This window comes from Lygodium microphyllum, unplaced genomic scaffold (assembly GCF_053477565.2).
Source record: "Lygodium microphyllum isolate KBCC unplaced genomic scaffold, Lygodium_microphyllum_v1.1.10 scaffold_79, whole genome shotgun sequence".
Classification (NCBI taxonomy): domain Eukaryota; kingdom Viridiplantae; phylum Streptophyta; class Polypodiopsida; order Schizaeales; family Lygodiaceae; genus Lygodium; species Lygodium microphyllum.
The window spans coordinates 435219-455883 of record NW_028229562.1 but is presented as its reverse complement, the minus strand read 5'-3'; the positions used below and the strand labels follow the sequence as shown (position 1 = coordinate 455883).

The following is a 20665-nucleotide window of genomic DNA, read 5'->3' as shown; positions in this document are numbered from 1 at the left end:
TACGCCCTCCAACTTCAATGGCTTAACCTACCTCTTATGCACCAATACTTGTCATATCTGCATCTTCCAGTATTGGAAGTTATTATCATCAAGCTTTGCAATATTGAAAATAACACTGGCTGATGAGCCTCCCACACTGACTACAAATGGATGCAAATGAAAGAGTATGAACTACTATAATTACCCCAAAATAACCCCAAAACTAATCCAAAAAGGGTGGAAACAAAGGGGGTATAGTTGTCCACAAACTGCAATTAATACAATGACAAAGCAAAGTGTCTACTTTCCAAAAGAATGTTGAGAACTATAATTATAGCAATGGTCAAATAACGATAATGGTATATATCAATCCAATTATGGGTATATAGCCAAGAAAGCAAGCTCCCATTGCCAAGGATATATGAGTAGCAACAAGGATAAAAAGAATGCAACTAGTAGTGGATGAGCATAGAACACCTGTAGTAAAGACTATCACAAACTCAAAGCGTCAATAGACCATACATCCCAAAAGCATAAACATCATCCATGCAGAAGATCTCAAGAACAACTATAGAGATCTGCCAAATTTACAACTAATTGAGCAAAGAGTAATAACACTTAGTACATAACCAATATGCATATATACATAACTTACAAAGTGTTGATAGAGATGTGTGTTGGTGTTTAAAGCATACAAAATCAAATCAACCCACAAGCGAAGGTAACTACATCCAGTAGCATACAAGAGAGCTTATACATGAACCAAGAGTTTCATTGTCTCAAAGAACAAAGCTCTACCACGTAAGCACAAGCATCTTCCACAGGAAGCAAATCCAAAATGAGTAAAGCTCAAGGCATATACATTAAAGCATCTTGAAAGCCCAAGCACATCACAAATACATCCAGGAGCATAACTGTCGAATGAAGCTTCAATATTGGTAAGTAAGTAAGAACATAAGCCCAAAGCAACTAAACAAAGCCCAAGTACATCAAATGTAGCTCAAAACCAAGTGTCAAAGCACATCATAACCATATCTAGGCTTATACATCAATGTTAGACATCTCTATAGGCATGTAGCATACTTGAAATACTACGTAGGCACAATAGGTATAAAACCTTCTCAGTAAAAGCTTATTTTCGACACTGTTATAGTAGTGAATACCTTGTCAAAACTAAGCTAATGCAAACTCAAATATATCCCAAAAGCACCTCAATTCATCCACAAATGATCCAACATCAATACATGTGCATATGAGCATCAGTAGAAGCATACATGAGCTCCAAACCATGAAGTAAAACTGTTCCAAGCCTGCATATAGCAAGTTTGCTATATATAATAGCAATCATAGAGGTTGGGGAGCTCTCAAATGATGGACAAGAGTAAACACCAATGCCAAGGGGAAGCCAATGTTTTTGTTGGAAGACCAAAGCAAGCATTTTAGATGATGTAGATTGTTAGGGACATGGAGTTAAAAATTGGTGCAAATCATGTTGGTGTTGTTGATCACTCTACTACAGTTGCTTGGTATTGCTAAATCTCAAGCAAGGGTCAATGAAGCCCATGAAACCCTTGGAACAAGCCTTGACTAGTGGAGATAAGTTGAGAGAAGGAAAATGATCAATGCATACCTTAGGATGAAGAAGCAATGGCTGCCATGAAACCTTGAGCTGAAGCTTTGAATCCAAGCTATAGTAAATGAAGATGAAGCTCCTCAAATGCCCACTTTGATACTGATTGAAAGGTGAGCAGAAGGTGGAAGTATGAGCTAAAGCAAGAAGAGTGCAAGAGCTATGGAGGTTCAAGCAAGAAGAAGAGAGATAGGTGTGTGGGAACTCCAACAATCACAATGTGTGACTTACCTTCCCTTGTTCTATTTGTCACTAAAAAAATAAAGAATAAAGTGACAATAATGGGCACCCACCACCTGTAGCGTACATGCGTGATTCTGTATATAATAAATACAAGTAGCTAAGCACACACGGCCTTTAACCCCCAACACTACATGGATTTGAAGCTTTTTATTCTTTTTAGGGATCGTAACTATTAGGAAAATCCACTCTGCTTGATCCATAGGGATAATAAGTCCAACCCAAAGTAGATGATCAAATTTCTCTTTTCGCAATTTTGTCATGTGCATATTCATATGATAGCATTGCATCCTACCCAAGATAGCATTATACTTGAGGAAAATGCAGTGTTGGTAGAATCTGGAGGCTAGTCCTTCATGTCTCCATAATCCTATGCAAAACATCTTTAAAATCTATTAGGAGAGCAATCAACTGCTCACAAAATTTATCTCTAAATCAACATTAATTTTGACAAGCTTGGTTTCCCTCAGAACAAAGATACAATGCAACATGTTCATCATTTGTGAACGAAGAACTTTTGCGACATTTGATGTCATTCTGGTCACTACATATGCATCTACCTCTAAATCTTACGGTGAAACTTCAATGGTGGGCTTCATAGGTCTAAAATCCACATCCTTATCCAAGTATTGCTAGAAAATCTAAAAGATATAACTTAAGCAAAGGGATACCAAGTCGGCATTAGTTGCCAAAAATTTAGCTTCTTCTTCATCATTCAATCCCTTGGCCATGTTTACTATCTCCACCACCATCGGTCCATCCCACATTGTCGTGCCACTACACGAACACAGTGTGAAAAACTTTGGAGAGCATCATCATTCGACTTTCTTATTAATCTAGAGAGTCAATGTCATCTGAGTCATTAGTATTAGATATGATCAATGCCCCACCCTCATTAGGTGCTACCAATGATCCATGGTGCTCAAAGTTGTAAGGCCCCCATTATGAGGAGAAGCCAAATGTGAGCCCGGACATTGGTTGAGTCCTGACTTGTATATCAGATGAGGTCTATGTGACCGGATGGCAAAAAGGTGACTGTTATGGGTCTAATCTTTGGGTTAGATGGAGTGGTTAAGTTGGTAGCAACTCGAGGCGCATTGCATCGAGATGCGGTGTAAGGGAGTTAAAAGGGGCCCCTATTGTGGGGTCCGGGGGGTCCTAGGGGGGCCAGCGGCCCCGCTGGCGGGGGTTTGGGGGCAGCGCCCCCGGCCCGATGGTAAAGGGAATATTCCTTGGCCAACTAGTGGAGGCTCATATGGTAGGTCGATCAGCAGGACCTAACGACCTTCGCAGGCTATAAAAGCTAAACCCCTTCGCAGCCATCTTTCACTCATCTTTCACCCAGTCAGAGTTGTTATTCCAGCTAGCCTTAAGCTCTTCACCTATCTTCTGTCTAGATCACCATCTAAGCTTCACACAGTGGAAGTGCACGGGTGGACAGAGCCATCTTTGGATCAGTTGTTTGGAGTTAAAGAATTTACTGATTCTCCTCTTATCTGTTGTGTACTCTCTATCTCTTTCTTAGATTCTATTCGCTGCGCCGTGTAATATTTTACATGGTATCAGAGCCCAGGGGGCTCTAGAGATTGGAGAGCGTGCAAGAGGCAAAGGCTTCAACAGCAAAGAGAAACTATGTCGACTCCGGGAAGTGGTTTTCGCGCATCAGGAAGCGGTGCAGGAGGTGGTGCTGCTGTACCGGCTATTCAAACACTGAGGATTCATCCACCAACCTTCAGCGAAGGCAAGTTAGATGGTACAAACTACACCTTGTGGAAGTTCAAAATTACAACTATCCTTGATTCTTATGAGCTTCTAGAGACTGTGCTGGGGACTGACGCAGAACCACAACCTACCCCCGACCCATCAAATCCTAGTGTGATGATTCCTCCGAATGCAAATCTTCTACGAGCTTGGAAACGAAGGAATGCAGGTGCATTGTGTGCCTTAGTTACAAGCTGTTCTGACAGTGTTTTGACTCTGATTCAGCATACAACCAAAGCGTCAGATGCTTGGAATGTACCAAGGAGTCAGTATGAAACACGAAACCAAACAAGGATTCAAAACTTGGAGAATCAACTAGCAGCGGAGAAGTTTGCTGAAGGAGAGACGGTTGAAGCATTCATCACTCGGATTAAGAATCTGCGCGACCACATGGCTGGTGCTGGGATACAAAAGACTAGCGAAGAGCTAGCTCAGAGGTGTCTTCGAATTTGTCCACAAAAGTTTGATGGACTAGTAACTGCCCTTAATACTCAGGTGAGACCTCAAGCTTTGACTTTTGAGGAGTTTTGTGCATTATTAATGGAGGAGGAGTTGAGGCTGAAAGCCCGAGAAGGAAGCAACAATGGAGATGCTGCATTCTCTGCCAATGCAAAAGGCAAAGGTGTTTCCTCCACCAAAAATGATGGTGACAAAAAGAAGAAGGGCGGCAAGAAGAAGTTTCAAGGAGAGTGCTTCTACTGTAAGAAGAAAGGACATGCAATTGCAGATTGTCGTGTCAAGAAGGCAGATGAAAAGAATGGTACCCTTAAAAGTAAAGGGAAAGAGACAGCCAATACGGCTGAAGTAGAGTTGGAATTATTCATGGCAACCATTGAGGAAGTGTGCTCCTCAGCGCAAGAAGAATCTACCACTGACTCATGGGTGTTGGATAGTGGGGCCTCCCGTCACATGACCAACAAGAAAGGTCTATACAGTTCTATGCAGCCTCTATAAGAATCCATCACTGTGACGGTTGGAAATGATGCTAAATGCCCTGCTGCGGGCACAGGTACTATTTCTTTTGTTGCTGCAAATGGTGAAGTCAAAAAGCTTTCAAATGTGTTGTATGTTCCCGAAATCAGAAGAAATCTCTTATCAGTTGCTGCCATAACTAATCTTGGTCATGAAGTGAGGTTCAAGAAGACAAGTGCAGAAATTATTGATAGTGCTGGCACAATTGTTGGCAAAGGAGAAAGAAGGAACAACCTGTATGAGCTAAGTGCTCTTACAGCCACCGCTGGAGTGGGCACAAGTAAGCTTTGGCATGAAAGGTTTGGACACATCGGATTTGCAGTATTGAAGGAGATGCAAAAGCAAGGTATGGTTGCTCACCTACCTACAATAACTGAATTGAAGGAACCATGTGAAGCTTGTATGATGGGCAAGCAACAGAGAAAGGCATTTCCACAAGAAAGCAAGAATAGAGCACAGGCTCCTCTAGAGTTGGTGCATGCTGACTTGTGTGGTAAGATGCTTACACAGGCCTTAGGGGGATCTTCTTATTTTATGTTGATTATCGACGACTACAGTAGGAAGATGTGGGTGTACTTCCTTCGTGATAAGGCTCAAGCTTTTGGTAAGTTTAAAGAATGGCTAATACTTGTTGAGAATGAAACAGGTAAAAGTGTGAAGAAATTTAGAACAGATGGTGGTGGTGAGTTCAACTCAAAGGAGTTTGAAGGCTTTTGCAAGAGCAAAGGGATCAAGCGTCAATTGACGACGCCTCACACACCTCAGCAGAACGGTGTAGTGGAACGCAGGAATCGCACCATTGTGGAGATGGCAAGATGCATGCTAAAGGGCAAGGGATTGCCTAACCATTTTTGGGCTGAAGTTGTTAATACTGCAGTCTGCATTCTAAATCGGAGCTATACAAAGGCTCTCAAGGGAAAAACACCTCATGAGGCTTACACTGGTAAGAAACCATCTGTCTCACATTTCAGAATTTTTGGATGTGAATGTTATGCACATGTTCCAGATGAGAAGAGAAACAAGTTACAACCAAAAAGCAGAAAATGTATCTTCTTGGGTTATAGTGATGAGCAGAAGGCTTACAAATTATATGACCAAGAGGCAAAGAAGATCATCGCGAGCCGTGATGTGGTGTTCAAGGAGGAGCCGCATACAGTGGAGGAGGAGAAGGCAAGTTCTTCCACTTTATCATCAAGCGAAGAAGTAGTCCACTATGAACCTGTCCCGAGAGCTATCCCTATCCTTAAGGAGGAGGAAGCATCATCTTCAGATGATGAGGAAAAAGTTCACCAACCTGACATCACCCCACCGGAAAAGCCATTGCCGCGCTTGGTGAAGCAGCTCTATGACCACAATAATCCTATGCTTGCATCTGTTGAGGAGAAGGCAGACGGACCAAGGAGGTCTCAGAGAATAGAGGAGCAAAGGAGGGCTTCTGCTCACATAGTCAATATGGCCTTGATGGTTGAGATTATGAGAGAAGTAAAGGAGCCAATTGACTTAGAAGAAGCACTTGCAGATCCATCATGGAAGGCTGCTATGCACGCGGAGTATGACAGCATAATGAAGAATGACACTTGGGAGCTAGTGGATTGACTAGCAAAGCGGAAGGTTATTGGCACCAAGTGGATCTGGAAGGTAAAGTACAAGGCTGATGGTACCTTAGAAAAGTACAAAGCTAGACTGGTTGCCCAAGGATTTTCACAAGTTGAAGGGTTTGATTTTCAAGAGTCATTTGCCCCAACTGCCAGAATGACCACTATTCGCACAGTACTTGCAGTGGCTGCCCACAAGAAGTGGCCAGTGTACCAAATGGATGTTAAGTTAGCGTTCTTAAATGGTGACCTCAAGGAGGAGGTGTACATGGCTCAGCCACCAGGGTTTGAGGCCCCCCATTCTGAGAACAAAGTGTGTAAACTGAAGAAGGCATTGTATGGGCTGAAACAAGCCCCCAGAGCATGGTACCAGCGGATAGATAGGTTCTTTTTAAACCTAAACTTCAAAAGATGTGCCTCAGATGCTAACTTGTATGTTTACAGGGATGGTAAAAGTCTGTAGTGATTGTCCTATATGTGGATGACCTTCTTATTATAGGTGACTATGAAGATATGATCAACCAAACTCGAAAGGCTTTGAGTTCTGAGTTTGAAATGACAAACTTGGGCTTGCTGCACTATTGTTTGGGGATTGAAGTCTGGCAAGAGCCAGGAAAGATCTTCATCTCTCAGAAGAAGTATGCATGGGAGATTTTGAAGGCATTTGGCATGACCGAGTGTAAGGAGATAGCTACACCTATGGAGGTGAATGCAAAGTTATTCGTCGAGGATACATCAGCACTAGCAGACATTGGGAGGTATAGGAGATTGGTCGGCAGTCTGATCTACTTGTGTAACACCAGACCAGATATCAGTTTTGTTGTTGGTGTTTTGAGCAGGTTCTCAAACAAACCTCATGAGAGTCATTGGAAGGCTGGGATGCGGGTGCTCAGATACTTGAAGAAAACTCTTGACTATCGTATCACATACAGTTTCGAAACCTCTCTTGTGGGGAACTGTGACTCAGATTGGGCAGGAGACATTGATTCAAGGAAGTCAGTTTCTGGTTATTGTTTCTCTTTGGGTTCAGGAATTTTCTCTTGGATTAGTAAGAAGCAACCAACAGTGGCATTGTCTTCTACTGAAGCAGAGTACAAGGCAGCTTGTTTTGCTGCATGTGAGGCTGTATGGCTGAGAAGGATTCTCGGCGCAATGGTAAAGGGAATATTCCCTGGCCGACTAGTGGAGGCTCATATGGTAGGTCAGTCAGCAGGCCAACCTAACGACCTTCGCGGGCTATAAAAGCTAAACCCCTTCGTAGCCATCTTTCACCCAGTCAGAGTTGTTATTCTAGCTAGCCTTAAGCTCTTCACCTATCTTCTGTCTAGATCGCCATCTAAGCTTCACACAGTGGAAGCGCATGGGTGGACAGAGCCATCTTTGTATCAGTTGTTTGGAGTTAAAGAATTTACCGATTCTCCTCTTATCTGTTGTGTACTCTCTATCTCTTTCTTAAATTCTATTCGCTGCGCCATGTAATATTTTACAATTACTGCAGTGTCAGTGGCATGGATGGTTCAAAAATACTAGATTTTTGGACAATTTCAACCTATTTTTGATATTTTGGATATTATTTATTGTAAATATCATAAAAAGCTAGGAAAACTTCTAGAATAGGGTGACATGCAAAAAGCAAGTTACTTTTTTAGTCAGTTTTGGGATTTTTCATGAAAAAGAAAGAGGGGCAAAATTGGGTGCGTCACGATCGCAATTGATAGGTAGAAAACAACACTCTAAACTAGGAGAAGAAGGGGTGATCCATCTGGGAGATTCTTGATTAGCTGTCCAAGGGTTTTATCCCCCTTTCGGAGTCAATGGAGCCATTAGATTTGAGTTTCGTGTAGTAGAGAAGAAGTTATTGTTTTGTATGAGGGAGCTCCAAGAGATCTAATGCTTGGAGATTGCTTCTGAGTAGTGCTAGACAAGGGATTTCATGTTCTATCAATACATATTGATTTGATTCATTGTGCTTTGTCTTTATCATGTTTACCTCTTGTCTATTCATTTTCTTCTCTTCCTTCTCCTATCCTCTACTTTCTTCTATCTCTGATCCCTGGTGGATACGACCTTTCAACAAAACCCCTCCGACATTAGTGAGCCTGACGTGAAAGGTCATCACAAAAGGAAAGACAAGATGGGAGAACCTTCAAGCACAATTTCTAGTGATGTTTCGCAGCAGCCAACATGGAATATGAATATGCTTATGTAGGTAGTACAACAACAATAGGTGATGTAGGCTTTTGCTCAAATAGATGTTGTTGTGAGATGAATGCTCTGCAAGCAGTTGAGCATGAGATGAAGTTGTTCAATGTCAGGAATGTATCTGCATATATACATACCTATGCTCAAAAGATGGAATTCTTTGGAGTGGCTCAACTTGCATGGAGCCAATGTTTTGTTCAAATCATTGTACATGAACTGAAAGCGTGAATTATTGAATTGTACATGTAGAATGCTAACTAAGTAGCTTTCAAGAATATACTCAAGGAAGAATTTTACATTGAAGACACCAGTTTGATTACGCGCAAGAATTTCCAGGAGTGGGTTCTACAACCCAATAAGGGTCTTGTAGCTACATAATTGTTAAGAGAATTTGAAAGTCAATTTGAGCAGTTAGATCTTGCAGAATAGCAAGCTCTTGCAAGTCAAAAAATTAAATTGTTTCTACAAGTAGCAGATCCTAAGCTTCAAGAGAAGCTTGATGATTTACTAGAGGATTAGACTACAAAGACAGGTCTTAAAATAGAGTGGAGACATGTCAAGAAAGCTGTTATTGCACTTGTGAAAAAGCATAGAAGAAGAGAAAGATTGCATGTCTCTAACTTGCACACTATTACGAGCAAAATAGTTGATGTATCCAGTAAACCACCCACTTTTGTGGTTAACCCTATGGTTGCACCTGTTGTTCCCAGTGTTAGGGAGAAAGATGTATTAGATAAATTGGTCAAAGGCATGCGGGATCTTCAATTGAAGGTTGCAAAATTGGATGAAAAAGGACAAGAGGAAAGGGGACGGGTAGCAGCCCTTAAGCCAGGAAAAAGATGTATATGATCTGATAGTTTACAGTATAAGAGAAAGGATTGTGCTGCCTATCAAGAGGCCTTGGCATGACAACTCATCGTTTGGAAAGATGGCAAGATCCATGTAAAAGAAATGGGATTGCCTCTTGCTTTGAATTTTGGAAAGGGAGGTATGCAGAAGTTGTTGAAAGACTTGGCTGTTCGAAATGCTTATGTGGTTATACATGCTTCTACCTTTGGCCTACAATTGGATAGAATGCATGGCCAAGTGATGGTCCAAAGGCTGCAATATGGACACATGCTTTGCATGCATTTGAAAAGAGAAAAGTTACTAATAGTGAAATGTCTCATGCATGGCAAGACATTCGTGACATAACTGGTTGGGAATCTTCGATAGATTCATATTCACTAGATGCATATTCAGCAAAAGGGCATAACATGGATGTACTTATGGAAGAGAAATAGAATAGAGATGAAGATAATGTAGGGATATCTAAGGAAGTGACAAGAAGAAGCGTGGATTTGTCTAAAGTTGTAAATCAGCCACCTCCTGAGCATGTTATGGAAGAGATTGGGCAAAATCAAAAACAAGATAGCAAGCAAGAGGGCAAACAACTAGCATAGAAGCTATAGTGTGATATTGAGACAACCATGGATACCTTGGAAGATCATGTAGTGGAAGAGTCAGTCATTGCATTTACATATTTTCATAATGTCTTTAAAGAGGTTTATGAAAATCATGTTTTACTTGATGCAAGGACTCAAACAGAGATTGGTCACTTGTTGGATGCACATGATTTGCACGATGATAAAGTTATCGTTTATGAGACTGTTCATGAGCTCGAGGATATGCCTTTACAAGATGTTAGATGTAATGCTTCACAACAACTGGAAAATGTTTTGGATACTTTGCTAAAGGCCTTGGTAGGCAATTCAAATATGCTCAAGATATGGATTGCTTCATTGTTTTTTGTAATGATCAACATGTGTTGGATACAAGCGAGGCTCAGTTTATATTTGCTGTGGTGCACACTTGTCAGTATAAGCAGATTTCTATGCGCTGGAATTTGAAAGAGTAGATATGTTGCTATGTATTTGTTGATGGGTTCATTGATAGCATGTATATGGAGATTCAATAGCCTCTAGTGTATGATACGCATCCAAGGCCTTATGACCCTAGAGGGGGTACTAGGTATGGCTCAAGAGTTATGCAGATGCTGAGTATTTTGATCTATGATCTAGGGGGATGCCTTCTTATATGCATGATAAGTAGCAAATTGATGTTATGGGTGTTTATTCCGGATGGTGCATCGGTGGCACATACGGGAAGATGTGCAAGTTCAAAGGGGGTGGATGTTGTGCCACTACGTGGACACATTGTGAAAATTTTTGGAGAGCATCATCATTCGACTTTCTTATTGATCTAGAGAGTCAATGTCATCTGAGTTATTAATGCTAGTGTCAGTGGCATGGATGGTTAAAAAATACTAGATTTTTGGATAATTTTAGTCTATTTTTTATATTTTTGATATTATTTATTGTAAATATCCTAAAAAGCTAGGAAAACTTCTAGATTAGGATGGCATGCAAAAAGCAAATTGCTTGTTCAGTCAGTTTTAGGATTTTTCATGAAAAAGAAAGATGGGTGAAATCATGTGGGTCGCGATCGCAGTTGACAGGCAGAAAACAACACTCTAAACTGGGAGAAGAAGAAGGAGTGATCTGGGAGATTCTTGATTGGGTGTCCTGTGGTTTTACCCCCCTTTCGGAGCCAATAGAGCCATCAGATTTGGGTTCCAAGCAGTAGAGAAGAAGATGTTGTTTTGATGCACATTTTTTGTCTATTAGGGAGCTCCAGGATCTCTAATGCTTGGAGATTGCTTCTGAGTAGTGCCAGATAAGGGATTTCAGGTTCTATCAATATATATTGATTCGATTCATTGTGCTTTGTCTTTATTGTGTTTACCTCTTGTCTTTTCTTTTTATTCTCTTCCATCTCCTATTCGCTACTTCCTTCTATCTCTGATCCCCGATGGATATGACCTTTCGACCAAAACCCCTCCGACATTATTAGTGGTAGTGTACATGGCATGGATGGTCCAAAAATACTATATTTTTTGACAATTTTAGTCTTTTTTGATTTTTTGGATATTATTTATTGTAAATATCCTAAAAAACTAGGAAAACTTCTAGAATAGGGTGACATACAAAAAGCAAGTTGCTTTTTCAACCAGTTTTGAGATTTTTTATGAAAAAGAAAGAGGGCCGAGGTTGCGCGCGTCGCGATCGCAGTTGACAGGCAGAAAACAACACTCTCAACTGTGAGAAGAAGAAGGAGTGATTTGGGAGATTCTTGATCAGGTGTCCTATCGTTTTATCCCCCTTTCAGAGCCAACAAAGCCATCTGATTTGGGTTCCGAGTAGCAAAGAAGAAGCTGTTGTTTTGATGCATGTTTTTGGTCTACAAGGGAGCTCCAGGAGATCTAATGCTTGGAGATTGCTTCCGAGTAGTTCCAAACAAGGAATTTCAGATTCTATGAATACATATCGATTTAATTTCAAAGTCACAATTTTGTAGTGTAGCCACCCAACTATGCTACTTGGGAGTAAGATTTGATTAGAGAGGAAATACTTAAGTACCCTACAACCACTCTTCACTTTGAATCAACTACCATACAAATAATGGTGCCATTTCTTTATTTCATGGAGGATAGCGATAGCCAACAATTCTTAAGCATAAACATTCATTGCCATTTCCTTCTCTATAAGCTTGTGACTCTTAAATGAAATAACTCCATGCTCTTGTAACAAGACTTGCAAATTGTGAGTAGGGTATACTATTGAGGAAAAACCACACTTTGTAGTGGTTTGGCCCCGCCTCAATATTAAGCAATCTTGACCCCTATTGTGACTAACAAAGCCATGGGCATCTGAACAAGAGGTGATAAGCATTACTCCATATTTAAAATCACTAAGGACACAAAAATAGAAATCTTTGCCACTTCAATTAGTACAAAATGAAGCACTCCTAGATATCAAACCTGTTGTGCTAATTTTCCATCTAAACAAACGGCCACTGTTATGATAACTCCAAATTTGGTGTTGAACAACACATCATCAAGCACTCAAATCTTATACGGCATTGAAATCACTAGAATAGTATGATTACATAGAGGTTTAGGATGCATTGGTTCACCCTAAGCTTTCTTCACCTCCTTTGATAGATTCACCACTATCATGGCTGCCAGCTTTGGCATTAAAAGAGTAGATCGATTATGCTACAAAACCTTGATAAGATGATCCCAAGCGGCTCCAACCAAATCCATGAGTGGACCCAAGGGAATATTGATAGAATAAGACAAAATATTTGATTCTGTTGGGGGGACTTGGGCTTCCACCAGATGCCACAAGCCTTTAGGTTGATACACTTGATCCTCCACTAGAATATCCTACGGATCAAACATGACGAATAGAGATGTTGTGGACCAATTTGTCACTTGATGCTAAGCCACTTCTTGATCCACCTAGGAATGTCAAATTTTCAAGGCTGACTTCACTATTTTCGTAAAGTGAGTGATCAGAAAGTTCTTCTAACACAACTATGCTAAATAAATGCATGGGTGTCTTTTCTTGCTCTTTCTACCTCTTAGCATCATATGCTTGCATATCCGGACATTCTGCCCATCAATGGTCTCCTTGCATGCAAAAGAAGCCTTGTTTCCTTAATAATTGAGGGGTTCACTAGCCACCCTAGCCCCATCCTTGACCACCTCGGCCCATGTTAGGGGTAGGGAAATCCTTCTTAAGCATAAGAGACTAATGGTGTGGATACACTTTGATGGATCTAATGAATTCTTGTCGGCAAATGCATTCATCCCCATGCCCTACCAACCCCTAGTATAGGCCATTGGATTGCATACATTTGTAATGGCACACATTCGTATTATGGTTAAAAGTTTTGTAGGTACCACACCATCATTGATTGAGGCTACAAGCTACTATCAAGTGACCTAAATTATTACACTTTAAGCAATATAGAGGGACTTTGTAGTAGATTTGTGAGTGCCATCTAAGGATTTCTTTCCCTTATCTTTCTTTTTGGATATTGAGGGCTTCTTCCCATCATCCTCGTCATCATTGACATTTTTCAAGGGATTTGGGAGATTCTTGGACTTTTGCTAGACCACCCATGAGAGTGTGTTGCTACCTTTTAAAAAAGAAGCATTTCACCAACTAAATCTTCAATACTAGAGTTGCTTGCAAAGTACAAAACAAACACCAAACATTAATAGAATGAAGCATTTCAGCAATAGGCTTATTATTGGTGGCCCACTAGAGCAAAATACAAAACCAAGTTGTATAGATTTGAATGCCATGATTGGCTTGTTTCAAGCTCCACACTCCAATACCTGAGGGTCAATACAATCTTGTTGAAATTGACTTAGAAAAGCCTTCTTAGCATCTAGATAGCCTTCTTCCTTTGGTAACCATGCAGCAATATCCTTCTACATCATGGTTTCAAACATAGTGACTTGTTGGGTATCATCTATTTGACTTGGGTAATTGAGCCACCTCAAACTGTCAGATGTGGGCATCCAAATGTTGACTTGGGTAATTGAGCCCATAAGCCACCTCAAATTGTCGGATGTGGGCATCCAAATGTTGCTTCACAGTACCATAAAATTTAGGAAAAGAAACCTATGTGGAAACCATTGGAGGGATTTGAAGAGGGGGAATAGGTGCACTATAATGTGGGATAGGCAAAAGAATTGTTAGAATAGAGGATATAAATAGCTAACAGGGAAGAAATAATTGTGTAGAAGGGCCAATAGGTAGTTCCAAGCCTACCCCAAAAATAGGGGGATATGAGCACGAGCAAAGAGGCCATGAGTACCCAAAAGATCCATCAAAATCTAGAGTGTAGTCATCACTATAAAGAAAAGCTACATGTGTTGCAGCCTTTGAAGACATTGCACGTTGCTGCTCATGCTTGGATTGCTACCCATAGATTGGAGTAAGTGGTGGGGACAACGGACCTTCAGATTGCATACACATGCATAACCACAGTTGAATAAAGGATCGTTTTGGGGCCATCAAATATAATTAGGTACAAATATCACCACACTAAAGAGTGTTGGAACATAGGGAACAATCCATCATATCACATTATTGAATAAACAAAAAACTTTTAGAGAAATAATGAGACAAGAATACCATTATTACTATCATCATTAAAATGAATGAATGAATGAATACATCATAATACCTCACGGTTAAAGCTGCATTGCCGATTGGCAAATCCAAAGAGATACGACCATCGATACATGACTATTCAAGATTTTGCAACCATAGACCATCTATTCATACCATTCAACATCTAATATGTGAGAGAGAGAGAGAGAGAGAGAGAGAGAGAGAGAGAGAGAGAGAGAGAGAGAGAGAGAGAGAGAGAGAGAGAGAGAGAGAGAGAGAGAGAGAGAGAGAGAGAGAGAGAGAGAGAGAGAGAGAGAGAGTATAAGTAGTAAGTGTTTTCTTAGATTTGAAATTAAGATGTTCTTTTTGGGTTTTCAAGGTTTGAGAGTATTAAATGAAGCTAGCTTGAATTTCAATATGACAACAAAGTATGCTTAGAAGTTCTAAAACATTTTGAGTGTTTAGACCATCTCTAAGCTATTGTGGTCCATTCAAAATACTTAGAAACTATATCAATATCTAATGTGTTGGTGCTTGTAGAGAGGATTGCTTGTTGATTCTTCTCCATCACAAATATAATAGTATATATGCTCAATTTTCTTCTACACAATGAGAAATAATGCTTTTCATAGTATTGAATTCGGTTTTTTCTTTATAAGACACATTTAAATGGGAAATATGGAGCCAACGCCATGTACCTTAGTTGGATTGCACCCAATCTAATATTACAATTTGTTTTATTGCTTCATTATCTCTACTTCTTCCAATCTTGATAATGCTTATGGAAAATTCGTACATGCTTGCATGTTAATTGGTTGTAGGTTTGCTAATTGTTTTGATGATAAAGATAATGGGCTAACGATTTACTTGTGAATTAAAAAGATCTTTGCCTAAAGGGGCAATATTATTTTAATTATGAGGTATAGTCTTACAAGCTTTGAGATGACGCCATGTGGTTAGTAGGTCTCATTGGCAACACCGACTAGGTTAACTAGTCTATTTTATGATTTATTACTTCAATTGATTTATGTTGTCCCAAAATTTAGGATGTTTTCTTGCAAATACATACCAGTTAGTGTAAAATAATAATTTTAAATACATGTATATTTGTAACACTTTTTCCATTTTTAAAAACAAAACCCTATAGATAGTCAATACTAAAGTGTGGAATGTACACCCAAATAATGGTCAAATTTTGACATTTACACATGATAGTGAAAAGGAAACTTCAAGTGTGATATGAGTTGTACTCACGTACTTAATAGAAACTATTGGTGTACAAGGGTATGCCATAGCAAGTGTCATCTAATAATGTCCTATAGACATGTAATGTGTTATCATAGGAGAAGTGTTCATTCATGAATCATGAGTTGCTTTTTTGGTATCGCCAATAAAGATTGGACCAAAACCTAGTTGTGCCTAGCTCACATCATAAAATGCTACTAGTAGTGTGTTAGTCAATGGACTTTAGTGTGATAAGACCTTAATTGAATAACCACAATAAAGTCATGATTTTTGAATTCCATACACGCCAATAAGCACAAAGATTAAAAAGAGTCCTCAAAGTTAACAATAAAGTTCAAGGCAAAACATAATATAGAACCTATTGCAATATAAAGTTAACTAGGGGCATAATTACAAAATTAAGGCATGTGCATAGGTGGGACATCTTCTAAAAGATATCACAATATATATCTCTATTGTAATGCTTGAAGAAGGCATCCACACAGGTTACCAACTTTTTACCATCTCGATAATCCATTGAATGACAAGATTTTGTCCATGTAACTAATTAGGTTTACAGCAGTAACCACCACTCACTTGAATCTTATGAACAAGAATAAAACCACTTCTAGCTAATAAAACAATGTAGTCAAACACCATTGATGTACTCTAGATTCTCTCATGCACATATCACTTTTGGTAGCTTGGAATATTGAACATAAACACTACCATGTCTATTTTTGAACTTTGTAATCCCTTATACATGTCTAGGGAGTAAAAAAGCTTTATCACATTGAATTGGAAACATGTAAACAATTATGGTTATACTTAATTGACCTCATTTGGGAACTTGTTTTGATAGACTCTCTTGACCACACTTTGGAATCAACATGGCAACAAGAGTCTTTAACCATGACTTCTCACCAAGTGCCTTTGCATCTCAACTTCACTCCATTGTGCCTTGTAATACCATATTATATATTGACTTGTTCTTATGCAAATATTGTGGTCACCATAATGAGAAGCCTATTTATATGACTACTATTCCTTACAATTATGAAAATAAAGGTTAAAGAGCAAGGCTTGATAACGTTGCTTTTGCAAGTTCACATATTTGATCACAAAATGAATACTTGTTTTCTAATCCATAGTCTTCATTTTAAATACCTCTTTATGACTAGATAGATGCTTTAATATTACATATCCAAGTACAAGGCATTTGCATGAATTTAAAGGGATGACGAAGGCATAGCATTTATACAAGCTTTTAACTTCACAATAAGATCACCAAAAGAGAGAAACTAAAATATATTTTTCTTTCCCTACCCCTACACTCGTGCCTTCCTCCCCAGTTGTGAAAATGATCTTAACAAGTCTTGTGTGTAGCTCAATCTTGAAGTATGGCAAACAAAATGGTAAAATGAGATAAACCAATAAGTAATGGTAGAGCTAGAATGAATATTCGCATGTGCAATATGGAGAGAGAGAGAGAGAGAGAGAGAGAGAGAGAGAGAGAGAGAAACCATACGTGCCCCAAAATAGTCGCAAGCAAAGGCATCAGCAATTTTGGAAGAAAGATTGGATTGTGCATTGTAAGACCACCTCAAATAAGAGTTTCACAAGGAGAAGCCAACCACAAAGGTGAGTGCACAAGTTGCATCAAAAGTAAATGATCCCTTTCCTTTCTGTTGACACAAAGATACACATATTCACAAATTTCTTACAAAAGAATATTTCTCTTTAAACACCTCTTTTTATGAGGCCCTTAAAGATCATAAAGCAAGGCCAAGTCAAATCCTATACGTTAGTTTCGTAACGTTGTTTGTTTGCTCCAGTTTAAGAAGCCTTTAATTAGTGTTGCCCTTTAGGGTATATGCTTATACAATGGTGCGGTGATAAGATGGTGTAGGTCCCAAAAAAATTACTCACTGTTAATTTCAGCTCAGTGGTCCACTTAGCCTTGAAATGTGTGGATATCTTCCTTTTCAAGAAAGAAGAGTTTCTTTAGAAAATAAAAAAAGGCATTTCTCTCTCTCTCTCTCTCTCTCTTGTATAGAAAAAAGGGCAATACTCTTGCGTGCAATAGTGCACCCTTGTTATCTTAAGGATGATAAGCAAAGTTAGATCAAATGCAGTGCTTCCATGAGGAGAAACACACAAAGCGGTTGCTTCCTTGAATTGTCTTTCCCAAGTTATGGAAACAAAGACTTTTATGCCAATGTGATAAGCTTAAGGAGGAATTGAGTAAGATAATACAAGTTAACTCCTACCGGTTGGTTGAGAGATGAGGATCTGTGTTCTCCACATGGAATTAGTGAAAAAGGAGACCTAAGCGATATCTTACAATGGGGGAGTGGGAGGAATGGGGGCAAGAAGTGCAAGTTGCAAGCTAAAGAGGATACAATCCGAAGAAGCAAGGCTGATGAGAGTGTTCTCAAAAGGACACCATTCTTGTCCCCTTGCAAAAGCTAAGTCAAGAGGATGATGGTACTTACCTAGGCCAGGCAGGGAGGGTCTAGACCTATGAGAGAGAGAGAGAGAGAGAGATCGTGGAGGGGTGGGTGAAGAAGAACCTCGGAGTTATAGATAATCTCTCAAAGCTCGGATACTCAAGAGCTCTCAAGATACTCTCATCACACTCTCTCTCTCACACACACCCTCTCTCTTTCAACTTGATATTCCCCCTTTTTCCTCGCACTCATCTCGTGACTCTCGCTTTCCTTTTCCACTCCTGCCCCCTTCTCTCTCTCTCTCCCTCTCTTTCGGCCTACACGAATGCCATGCTTTCCCCTTCTAGATCTTTTCTCTCACCGACGATTGTTGTTGCTGCCACCTCCAACCTTCTTTCTCCCCTCCCTCCGTCCCTCCCCGTTTCTCTTCCAGCTCTTTGTCATCTTCTAGTCCCAATTCTCGCACATTTCCTGAGGGACGTCGTCGCTGCGTGCTGCTGCAACTTCAGCTGCCCACAACCATTTGGCTCTCGGTCTCGGTCTGCCTCGACCACAGACTCATCCAGAAGCCTCGCAATTCAGACGTGGTGACCTCGCCCCTCAAGCCCAATTGTCCAGTCTACATACCTTTTGGCGCCCATTGGTGTTGGCAGGACAACACCCCCTGTATCAGCCCTGGACAGCACGAATACTGGGGTTTTGTCAGTGCAGGGAATCATGTAACCGCCTCCGAACCGAGCGTACATTCACTATCAAAAGCTCGTTGGCAGGAGCCTCGGACATTGGCACAGCGCCCGGACATTTGCACAGCCTCCGGACCGGGCACGCCTTCACCAACAGAGCTCGTTGACAGGAGCCTGGGACACTACCTGCTCAAAATGCAACATTGAGAGTCGTCTAGATCTGCATTTGCTGCGTCAGGGTTTGGGTACCCCTTCGAGTTCAGATGGGTAGCAGCTCTATCACCTCCCTAGGGTCTGTATTCCTTGTATGCGTGGGATTCATGGACCCAGGAAAATGGGCGACCGCTCTTGAAGGGGGCTCCAGATTCGGGTTAGAGCTTGTGTGGCTTTTGATGGCGTCCAGTGTTTTTGCTGCACTTTTGCATTCAATGTCGTATCGCCTTGGATTGGTGACGGGGCAAAATCTTGCACAGGTATCTTTCCTTTCTTTTAACTAAGTGTTATATTGCTGTTTTCCCATTTGGACTCAATTCAACCAGATGGAATGAATCCTCATTCTTGCTTATCCAGAATCTGACAGGGACAACATAGTCTCCTGAGTTAGCATAACCTGGGAGTGCTCATAATCAGTTTAAAGCTCGGGGGTGGATTTAATCAATTAGAGTCACCCTCAATAAGTGGGTTGGTGGAACCTCATATGTCTTAACTCTGAGTTTTCTATCAGAGTTTATAAGGCAATAATGTTCTCTAGCTGTACAGGGTAAAGGCATTTTTTTACCCTTAGCAAGAGGGTCAATGGATTCTAATTAGTCTCGAGTCTTATCTCTGTCAGCGTTTATATCACAATGACATGGCTTAGCAATATAGGGCATTTGGCAAAAAACTGTCGACAGGAGCTGCCAACATTTACCAACTTATTTTGTCATCTGAATGTGAGTAGCTGTGCAGCCCTCCTGTTTTATACTATGGTTGTCTAGAATCCCATCCTCCCTGAGTCTCTCTGTTCCCAGTTGCAGCCTTTTTATCATCCATCTTTTTTACTGGGATGTTAGTCTCCCTTTATCATTATTAGTTGTGCTCCTACTTTATTGTTATTAATAGTTTTTTTTTCGTGTGTGTGTGTGTGGAAATACAATATCTATACCAGAAGTTATCAGATTATGATTGGAACAAACAGAATTTAGTTTGTTTGAGAAAACCAAAGTTTGGCACCCACCAAAGAGATCTATTGTGAACATTCACAGCCTGAGGGCTATTTTCAAGCTTGGAGTTATAGCAATGGACGTCAGAGTACAATGCTCTGGCAGTTGTCGTCGAAACTCACGCTTCTGTTTTGCACTGGCCCCGGGCAATTTGGGGATATCCTGATTCCTTAGTTCCTAGACTGAGAGACTCCTTGTATAACCTTAGATCTGCAATTTGAAACCTCCTTCCTCATGGCCTGCATGTTGCCTAATCAGATTGACATGATTGGCTGTTTGAATCAGGGTATCGGGTATCTTGTGTGAAGATATGCTAGGTTTTGCACTAAGGAAACACAGAGTGTACAAATACGACTAAAGCACAATAACTGAAGATGAAAATGCAAAACACAAAAATGGGGAGAAGAGTAGAATATGATGTATGAATGAATGCTGAATGTAAATGAATGTATGTTTACAATGCTTAAAGTCAGAGCAGTCCAACATCCGAACACTCTCGTGGGAGCAAGCTGAGAGGGTTGTAGGAGTGTGTCGTCCATTGGAGATGGATCATGAGTGCAGTAACCACCAGCTTGAGTCTGTTGATGAAGAAAAGTGTTGAAAATGCAAAAACAACCTGCTGTGGATGAAAATGTTGTCAGCAAAGTGTGTAGCCATGGAAGCAAAGAGAGTGCTAATAGAATAGCTGTAAGCACAAAAGATAGAACAGAACAACA

General features: G+C 40.3%; 1 protein-coding gene across 1 annotated transcript in view; it reads left to right on the top strand.

Annotated features, from left to right (window-relative positions):
- Window positions 1-18278: 18278 nt before the first annotated feature.
- The window catches only part of EIN2 (NRAMP metal ion transporter family protein), a 66312-nt gene continuing 63925 nt past the window's right edge, over window positions 18279-20665 (top strand). Inside the window, exon 1 of the mRNA XM_087674065.1 lies at window positions 18279-19220. Within this exon, the coding sequence (XP_087530191.1) occupies window positions 19011-19220 (210 nt within the window). The 5' untranslated portion in view covers window positions 18279-19010. The remainder of the gene's footprint in view (window positions 19221-20665) is intronic.